Source organism: Suncus etruscus, chromosome 1 (genome assembly GCF_024139225.1).
Source record: "Suncus etruscus isolate mSunEtr1 chromosome 1, mSunEtr1.pri.cur, whole genome shotgun sequence".
In the NCBI taxonomy this organism is placed as follows: domain Eukaryota; kingdom Metazoa; phylum Chordata; class Mammalia; order Eulipotyphla; family Soricidae; genus Suncus; species Suncus etruscus.
This window is the reverse complement of record NC_064848.1, coordinates 150,786,303-150,795,487: the sequence shown is the minus strand read 5'-3', so window position 1 is coordinate 150,795,487 and position 9,185 is coordinate 150,786,303. Positions and strand designations below refer to the sequence as shown.

The 9,185-nt window shown below is 38.6% G+C and overlaps 1 protein-coding gene across 1 annotated transcript; it reads right to left on the bottom strand.

Moving 5' to 3' along the window:
* Nucleotides 1-1,567: 1,567 nt before the first annotated feature.
* LOC126022763 (taste receptor type 2 member 4-like) lies at nt 1,568-2,464 on the bottom strand. Its single transcript, XM_049783804.1, has one exon. It carries the CDS (start codon nt 2,462-2,464, stop codon nt 1,568-1,570), a length of 897 nt encoding a protein of 298 aa, XP_049639761.1.
* Nucleotides 2,465-9,185: the final 6,721 nt, after the last annotated feature.

Below are 9,185 nucleotides of genomic sequence, written 5' to 3'. Positions count from 1 at the left end.
CAGTAGACTGCAGCATTATAATACAGCACAATAACAATATAACAATACCAAATAACACAATAGAGACCCACAACTGCAGTATCCGAACAATGGTGGAGTCTCCTGAGCAGTCAGGGAGATCAGCTGAAATTCTCCAGAACTGGGTCGAAGCTCCATGGTGTCAAGATCTAGGAATCACCTCTAGGATTGAAGCTGCTCCAGCGCCTTATCTTTTGTGACCCAAAGTGACCAGTCATCACATGTACCCTCCTGTCCACAAGCAAAAGTAAAGAGGAAGGGAAAAAGGAAGGAAGGAAGGAATTGGCCTGAGCAATAGCCTTGCAAGCAGCAGACCTGGGAAGGACCTTGGATCTATATAGCTCCCGAGCCTGCATGGGGTGATTTCTGAGTGCAGAGCCAAGAGTAGCCCCTGAGTGCTGCTGCGTGTGGCCCAGAAACAAAAAGGAAAGTCCCACTGTTCTCTGGGCACCATCTAGAAATTTGTTTGCTTCTACTTTCTCATATTCACAGAATTTTGTCACATGATAATACTTGAATGCAAGATAAAGCTGTAAAATAGAATTAACCCTTCAAATTATGGGCACCTAAAAGTTTTCTTCCTATAGAGGGGAGAAAGAATGGATTAAAAAAAAACATGAGGGGATCTGAGCTTTTATGTCTTAATACAGATTTAATCACAATTAGTGAGACTTTAATTCCTCACCTCAAGAGTTTAATAAGATGAATACTTCTAGGTTTGATAGTATAAAACATTAATTTGATCATTTATAATGGGTATGGAGTCCAGATTCTACCAGAACATCTTTAGAAATTCAATCCTGCCTATTCTTGTAGTAACAAATAGCTTAATTAATGCAGGACCCTTTTTTTTAAAAATGAATCTTCCATAATGTGCCTTTACTTTCTCCTTCTATTTGCTATCTCAAATTTCTCATTTTTATTTTCTCTGCAGTCTTACAGTGATTTAAACCATTCTCATATCTCCCAATGAGCATTTACTATTGCCCAAATTTGCTACAAAGCTAAACCTAGAAAAATACACCTAGTGGTGTAAACTATAAAGTATGGCACAATTTGGTGGAATTGTCCATGAGATTTCAATCATCGGTGAAACAATCTGTTGATTTCCTTTAAGCAGGGATACAACATTCATGCAAGAGCATTACCAAGAAGGACCAAGCAAACACCTTAGAAAATGCTCCTAATTTTAATTTACAAATAAAACTATAAGATTAAATCAAATATAGACACTCAAAGCCCAATAAAACAGACCAACAGTTAAAAATACAAATTTTAGGGGCTGGAGCAGTGGCACAAGCAGTAAGGCGTTTGCCTTGTGCACGCTAGCCTAAGATGGACGGCGGTTCGATTGCTGTCCCATATGGTACCCCAAGCTAGGAGCGATTTTTGAGCACATAGCCAGGAATAACCCCTGAGTGTCACTAGGTGTGGCCCAAAAACAAACAAACAAAAATTTTAGAGCACTACTGAATTCTGATCATGGACACTATCTTGCTCCCAAACAAGAAGGATACTCCAGCCACTCCTGAATATTAAAATTTCACTTTCAGTTGAAACAGAGAATTTTCTTTGCTTTTGTTTTCAGTTTAGGATGTGTCAGAATAATGAGAATAGAATGTCCTGGATGGTAAAGGGAGGAAATTACCATGCACCCAGATTTGACTGCCACACTGAGTCTTGCAAAGTACCCTAAAGAATAGAGCATGGTGGCAACAAAATAGGGGATGTAGAAGATGAGGAAACAGATCATTAGTTTCATGGTGCCTACATGAGCTTCCACCTGAGGATTCCAAAAGCCAGTGGCATTTCTCTGCATCTTCTGTATGTGTCTCCTCAAGGAATTTATTAGCAAAGAAGCTGACGTCACATTCATAATAAACTGTAGAGAAGAACTCAAGACAAAGCAAGCCACTGAAGACAAGACGTTCTTCATATCTAACTCTGTGACATTTTTTCCACTCACAGATACAGCAGGATATAATGTCAGTCTGAGTCCAATGTATAGGAAGGTTAAAAAGACAGAAATCAGCACACCAGCCAGCAGTAGCCCAGGGATCTTTGAGGAGAAATTTTGTTTCAGCAGGAGAAACATTGTGTGTTGAAAGTTAGAAATCTTCACGCAGTACAAAGCATTCAGCAAAGTCACAAGCCACAGACTATTGGAATCCAAAAACATCCAGCACACCAGGAAGAAAATAAATACTTGGACTGACCCGAAAATACTTGGAAAGATGATGATGCAGATCGTTTTTATAAGGAAAAGAGCCATCATAAGAAACCGCACAATTCCCAAGCTCAACAAGATCCTGTCGGAAGAGGCAATTCTATGATTTTTTATCCAATTCTTACCATAGAAAATTGCAATAAACAGATTGGCAATGAGTCCAGCAAAATGAAAAATTGTGGCTACAATTACAGTAGATAAAAATACTTTATGACGCATCTTGGTTTCGTGAGGAATTCAGGAGTTGCGATGATACCTACAGCAAGAGAAATGCTGAATTGTGCAAATAAGAACTATCCAGCAAAAAGGAAAAAAAGAAAATTTCCTTCTTTAATAACCCCTAGTTGCAAAAGAACATTAAGTGCTCTAAGAGCCAGCTGCTTTTACTGAATGCAAATCTTCCAAAGATTGAATTACTGTTTCTTCACTCAGATCCTGTTTTCCTTAGAAAACACTCATGTAAATAACCTATGAGTCCATTCCTTCAAACCTGAGAGATTTATTTACAACCCCTTCCATGAACTTCAGATTCAAATGACAACCTTCCATTCATTCCATCAGTGTTTCCCTCCCTCTAAAATCAATGCAATTTTATTTGTAGCAACCTAAGAATAAGATGGGAATAACTTGACTCGCATCTACCCAACCTACAATGCTAACTAATAACCATGGTTTGTTACTTAAGTTATTGAACTTAAGTTCAATGTTCTCTAATCCAAAGTGTGTGATATTTTAGTATTTTATTTGTTTTATCAGCCCTATAGTCTGTTAATTTTGCAGTTATTTTCTCCCACTATGAATCTAGTCTTGTCAATATGGCCCTTTAATTCCTTAGCACATTCAGTGGCTTAATTTTCCAATAGATCAATTTCAAGAGCTGAATATTTCCTTTCAAAAGGCCATTTCACTTCATTCCATTCTTTCATGATGTTTCTTTTACAAACATTGTCCTCACCAGTCACATTTATAGATTCCCACTTGCTGTGTTTTATTTTCCCCAAAGTAAACCACTTAATTACCTTTACATATGAGTTTTGCTAAGATCACACATGTTATTTCTTACACATTCATCTGGGATCCATACACAGTAATGCTTTATTAAAATTATAAGTTTGCTTATAAAAATGTAACTGATCCTTATTGATTTCATATTCAGTCACCTTACTGTACAGACTTATCATTTCTAAAGGTTTGGGTTTTTTTTGTGGACCTTAGTGTTTTTTTAGAAAATCAAATCATCTTCAAATAGGGATAGCTAAACTTCTTTTTTAATTTGAGTCCTTTTTATTTCTTTTTCTTGCCTTATTGATGTGACTAGGACTGCATAAAATAGTAGTGGGAACAATAGATATTCTTGCCTTCTGCCTGATGACAAAAAGGCTCTATTTTTCTCCTTTTAATAGATTATCTGTGGGTTTGTGATATTGGCCTGTGGGAGTTTACCTCTAAAGTGACCCTCTGAAATAAGGACTTTGATAGTTGTCTATAGTACAAATGAAAAAATCTTTATTGGGAAGCAAACTTCTCATACTAGAGAGAATAGAGGCTACACGGAGCAGAGCAGGGAATGAGTTCATTCTTTGGTTAAACATTACTTAACAGCCCCTTAAACTAAATAAGCTCAATATAATAAAAGAGGTGGGGCATTTGGTACAATGTGTGTCTGATAAGTCAGATAAAGTAGCAAGCCAAAAAAAGGAATATGTTGACTTAGCCTACCTTCCGCTCTGTCTCTGGGAGAACTTCCTTCTCCTTCCCCCTCTTATGGCTGTGTTCTCACATAGGCCTCTACTGAGGTTAGTTTCTTTTATCCCTAGTTTTTTAGTTTACCACAAATTAATGTTGAATCTTGTCAAAATATTTCTCTGCACCTATTGATAAAATAATTATTTTTGAGTTATAGCCTATTAATTGATCTGCATATAGTGAACCATCCTTGAATCTCTGGGATAAATTCCACTTGATCATGGTTCATGATACTTTTGTGGGGAGGGTTTGGTCACACCGAGCAGCGCTCAGGGTTTACTCCTGGCTCTACACTCAGAAATTGCTCCTGACATGCTCGGGGGACAATATGGGATGCCAGGATTCAAACCACAATCCTTTTGCATGAAAGGCAAACACACTACCTCCATGCTATCTCTCCGGCCCCAAGTTATTTCTTATTTAAAGAGTCATCCGAGGTGGCATCTGACTGCAAGCTTTCAAAAGGCTTCAGAGGTTACAAGTGAAAGAAACATTTCCCTGAATATCTTGCTGGTTCAATTATCTCCATACAATATTAGTTTATAAGAGTAGAATTATTTTTATTTTAGTTTAGTTTAGTTTAGTTTTTTGTAGGTTGTCTGTCAGGTTGGTTTTTTAATGCCAAGGGTCAATTCCTGTACTTCACACATGCAAGGCACTGCCATAAAGAGTTTCTACATCCCAAGCCCAAGAATTGAAGTTTCAGACTGAGGTGTCAGTCTTTGGCTCCTCACTTCCTTTTACTTGGCAAGGTTCCCTGTGCTTAAAATTTCCTCCAGGACTGTAAGTCTCTTTTCTGTTCCATACATATTTAGAATTCGGGTCACTCTCATTAGCTTTTAAATACCAGCTGCTACCTCTTGCTACATAGTGTGATTTCTCCTTTTGAAGATAATGGATCCAACCGGGACACTTTTCAGTAGAGTCCCAATCAGGATTCTGTATTCAATTATAATGTTTGTATAAGTTTTTCTGCAATGACAAGAGAGTACTGTATAATTTTTCACTATTTCATCACCTTAGCCTTGCTTCCTGTTTAACTTTTGGTAAATATCATTGATATTAGATAACCAAGGAGCATTCAAGTCACTTTGATTTTAAATATAGTTGGCATGTGGGGTGTTGTTTATTTTCTATTATAATCCTTCTGCACTCAAATTATTGTTTCATTTCTTTGATCAGAAATATGACCTTGACCTAAACTTGTCAGTAAGTATGAGATTAATAGTATTCTCCTGAGACATGATAAAGAGTGGCTCTTGGTAGACAGCTGCAAGTTCTCATAAGATAGTGTCATAAGTAGCTCTTTTGTATGACCATTTGTGTCTAGAGTTCAGCATAATCCACAGTTATATTTAGATATTATATTGTCTAAATATAAACACAGACGTTTTCTGTGTGGCAGCAAGGATCAAACCCAGAAACTCATAAAAGCAAAGAATTTGTTCACTCATTAAGCTAAATCATAGTCTCAAACACAAAGTACCTGGATAATTCTTACCTACATACTTGGAAAATAAAAAACTTGTCATAAAGAGAAGAAAGCCAAGTTTTGTTCTCCTTTTCATGAAATAATTGAATTTAGGAATGTGGAGAAACTCAAGTTAAATCGCTGAAAGTAAAACAAAACTAAGATGATCTTTTCTAGATTTTTCTCAAATTTATACCAGTAAGAATAAGCAGTGTGTATATCTCTGATTTGTGCACATATCACACTAATGAATAACATTTGGGATTTTTGTTTGTTTGTTTTTCTTTATAAAAGAGTAAAACATCCATTTTAATGCCTTAAAAAAGAATTCCAAAGCAGTGTACCTTTAGTTTATTTGTTGTGTGTATATTCAGACATTATATGAATCGTCATCATTCTTTTCAGCAGGCTTTAGACACAATTTATTTTTTCATAAATCCTTTAAAAAATTATTGAAGGGCCAGAGCAATAATGCAGTGGTAGGGCATTTGCCTTGCATGCGGCTGACTCAGGACGGACCTTGATTTGATCCCCGGCATACCATATGGTTCCCTAAGCCCAAGTTCCCCAAGCAGGAGCTATTTCTGAACATAACCCCTGAGCATCACCAGGTGAGGCTCAAAATCAAAAAAAATAAATAAATTATTGATAAGTGGCAAGAAGTCCCATGAACATAGAGTGGAAATTAAAAATGATCAGCCCTAAATACTCAACTCAAAGGTCAATGACAATAGAATGAAAAGACCTAAACTATAGCAAACTAAACACAAAATGGTAGACCAGGGGACTAAGGGTGGCAGTGTGGGATACATTCTAGAAACTCTGGGGGAGGGAGGTCAACATTAATGGTGGGAATTTCCCTAATTTACTGTCACTATGTACCTTAAATATAATTGTGAAACACTTGTAATTCACATTGGCCTCAACAAAAATTCTTAAAATTTATTGCTTTCTGTGACAACCTTGTTGGTCGCCAAGGGTCAACTTCCTCCTCCCAGTGTCTTGGGAAGGGTCCCAAGATCTTTCCCCACAAATCATGACCTGAAAAGACTGAGTCCCAGACTGATGACCAGAGACCGTTTATTCCCTTATAACAATGCTTATATAGGACCAAAAGAGGAACTGGGATATTTGCCTAGGTAGTAGGTGGTGGTAGGTGAGGCACAGAAGAGAAGCTCAGAATGAACAATGGGGCGTAGGAGTGCCCTGGAGCAGGCAGTATTAATAGGTATTATAACCAGAGCTCTCTGTGAGGGAGGAGGAAGGCCTAACGTCAAGCCCAATTAAGAATCATGGGTGGGGGGGAAGAAGCATGGGGAAATGGCAGCCCTCTTTGTGCTGTCCACCCTCATTTCTGGTGTAGTGGTGTCTCCTAAGCTTTCAGCCTCAAGGAGAATCCCTTAAACAGGGCTCTACAAGATTCCCTGTGTCAAATAGCTCTACAAGAGTTTCTTCTGCCAGGCATCACAGAGGGCACCCAACAGCTTTTATTAAAGCAGTGCTTCTCAAATAGTGGGGCACGTCACCCAGGGGCACACAAGGCTCCATAAAGGAGGTGCATTTGACCTCTGCAAACACTGTCATAACAAGCTAAACCCCATGTTTATGTCCTGTATGTCTCTGGAGCTGAGAATTGCTGTGTCCTGCTTCAAACCCCTCTTCGAAAAGCTATGCATGACAAAACGTGCTCACTGTAGCCATTAATCCAGACATCACTTTTGATTAAAAAATCAGCTCAAATAATTTTATATATTTTTGTTTTGCAGGTTAAAGTTTTTTTTAATAAAGATACTATTTACAGGTTCAGCACAAAGACCAAGACCACCAACCACAGAAGACAGATTAAAAAGACACTGAGGGAACAGAACTTCTAGAATCACAAAGAAAGACTTCATCATAAGTTCCACTCCTTGACCTGTTCAGAGACTGAGATCTCTAGATACAGAGGTCTGATTTTATCACCCAGAACAGAGCAGAAGTCTTCCATACACCACAAAAGCACCAAGGGGAGATTAAATGAACTTGAAAGGAGTCTATAGTTTATCCCATGACAATATACTCCAAGGGTGGAGAAACCCTGTATCTCTTAGGCCAAGGGAATTCCTTTTCAAATGACCCCAATATTTACTGTTCGTATGCAGGAGGGAAAAAAAGAAGAGAAAATTTTAATTTGTAAAAAGAAAAGAAAAGAAGAAGAAGAAGAAGAAGAAGAAGAAGAAGAAGAAGAAGAAGAAGAAGAAGAAGAAGAAGAAGAAGAAGGAGAAGGAGAAGGAGAAGGAGAAGGAGAAGGAGAAGGAGAAGGAGAAGGAGAAGGAGAAGGAGAAGAAGGAGAAGGAGGAGAAAAAGAAAAAAGAAGAAGAAAAAAGAAGAAGAAGAAGAAGAAGAAGAAAGATACTATTTACAGTCACATGGGGGGGGCACAAAAAGTGTTTTTTATTTCCTAGGGGGCATGACAGAAAATAATTAAGAAGCACTGTATTAAAGACATATAGACTACTTAAGTTTTTGATCCTTTCTCCTATATTCTAGTAAAATAAATAAATATTTAACAAAGAGATAAAAAGGTTAAGGATGAACATCTAAATGTGGGTAGTAAACGAAGATATGAACAGTGACAACCTCTTAAGAATAAGAGTTAGGATTCCCGACTGTGAGTGTTGCCTTGCGTGTTTTTCCACTGTGCTGTCTCCGAAACCTCTTGGGAGTGGGCCGAAAAGGGCCTAGGAAAATAGCTCTCCCAGAGGCTCATCCAAGGTCTGGAGCACCAAGGAACTGTGTCTGACCATGAAAATCGGCTATCCACAGTATTCTGCAGAAAGGAAGGTCCCCTGTTTGTGACGTGAGGCTGGGAAAATCTACGTCCATCCAGTGATTCCTGACTGTGAGTGTTGCCTGTGACTGTTTTTCCATGGTGCTGTCTCCGAAACTTCTTGGGAGTGGGCGGAAAAGGGCCCAGGAAAATAGTTCTCCCAGAGGCTCATCCAAGGGCTGGAGTGCCAAGGAACTGTGTCTGACCATGAAAAATGGCTATCTGCAGTATTCTGCAGAAAGGCAAGTCCCCTGTTTGTGATGTGAGGCTGGGAAAATCTACACCCGCCCAGTGATTCCCGACTGTGAGTGTTGCCTGTGCATGTTTTTCCACTGTGCTGTTTCCAATACCTCATGGGAGTGGGCGGAAAAGGGCCCAGAAAAATAGCTCTCCCAGAGGCTCCAGAAGAGCATGGTCACTCCAATTTGCTTTGCGGCCACACACTCTTTCTAACCAATGAACCCCACCACAATATGCAGAAAAAAAAACACACTACAAACGTGACAATGGGGAAACCTCACAGACAAACACCATGCACAGAGAATAAAGATGATAGCTTGGATGACCTAAAAAATTCCAGCCATCTGATTAACCTCTCAGATAAGGAGTATAGAATAGCAATATGGAAGATGTTTGTAGAACTCAAAGAAAGCATAGATCGATCTGAACAGAACACAAAGAAAGAAATCAGAAAACTGTAAACTGAAATAACAGATCAGAAACACATGGTAGCTCAACTGAAAACCTCAATGAATGGCCTCACCAGCAGGGTAACAGCAGCTGAGAACAGAATCAGCATGCTGGAAGATAAGATGCAGAAAAACTCAACACAGCAGAAGAAATTGGAAAAGAACCTTAAGACAAATGATCAGGCAATGGAAATAGTACTCAAGGATTGTGAACAGATGAAATAG

Excerpts from the sequence above, each read along its gene's own strand:
- LOC126022763 (XM_049783804.1), bottom strand. The coding sequence starts at position 2,464 with ATGCGTCATAAAGTATTTTTATCTACTGTAATTGTAGCCACAATTTTT.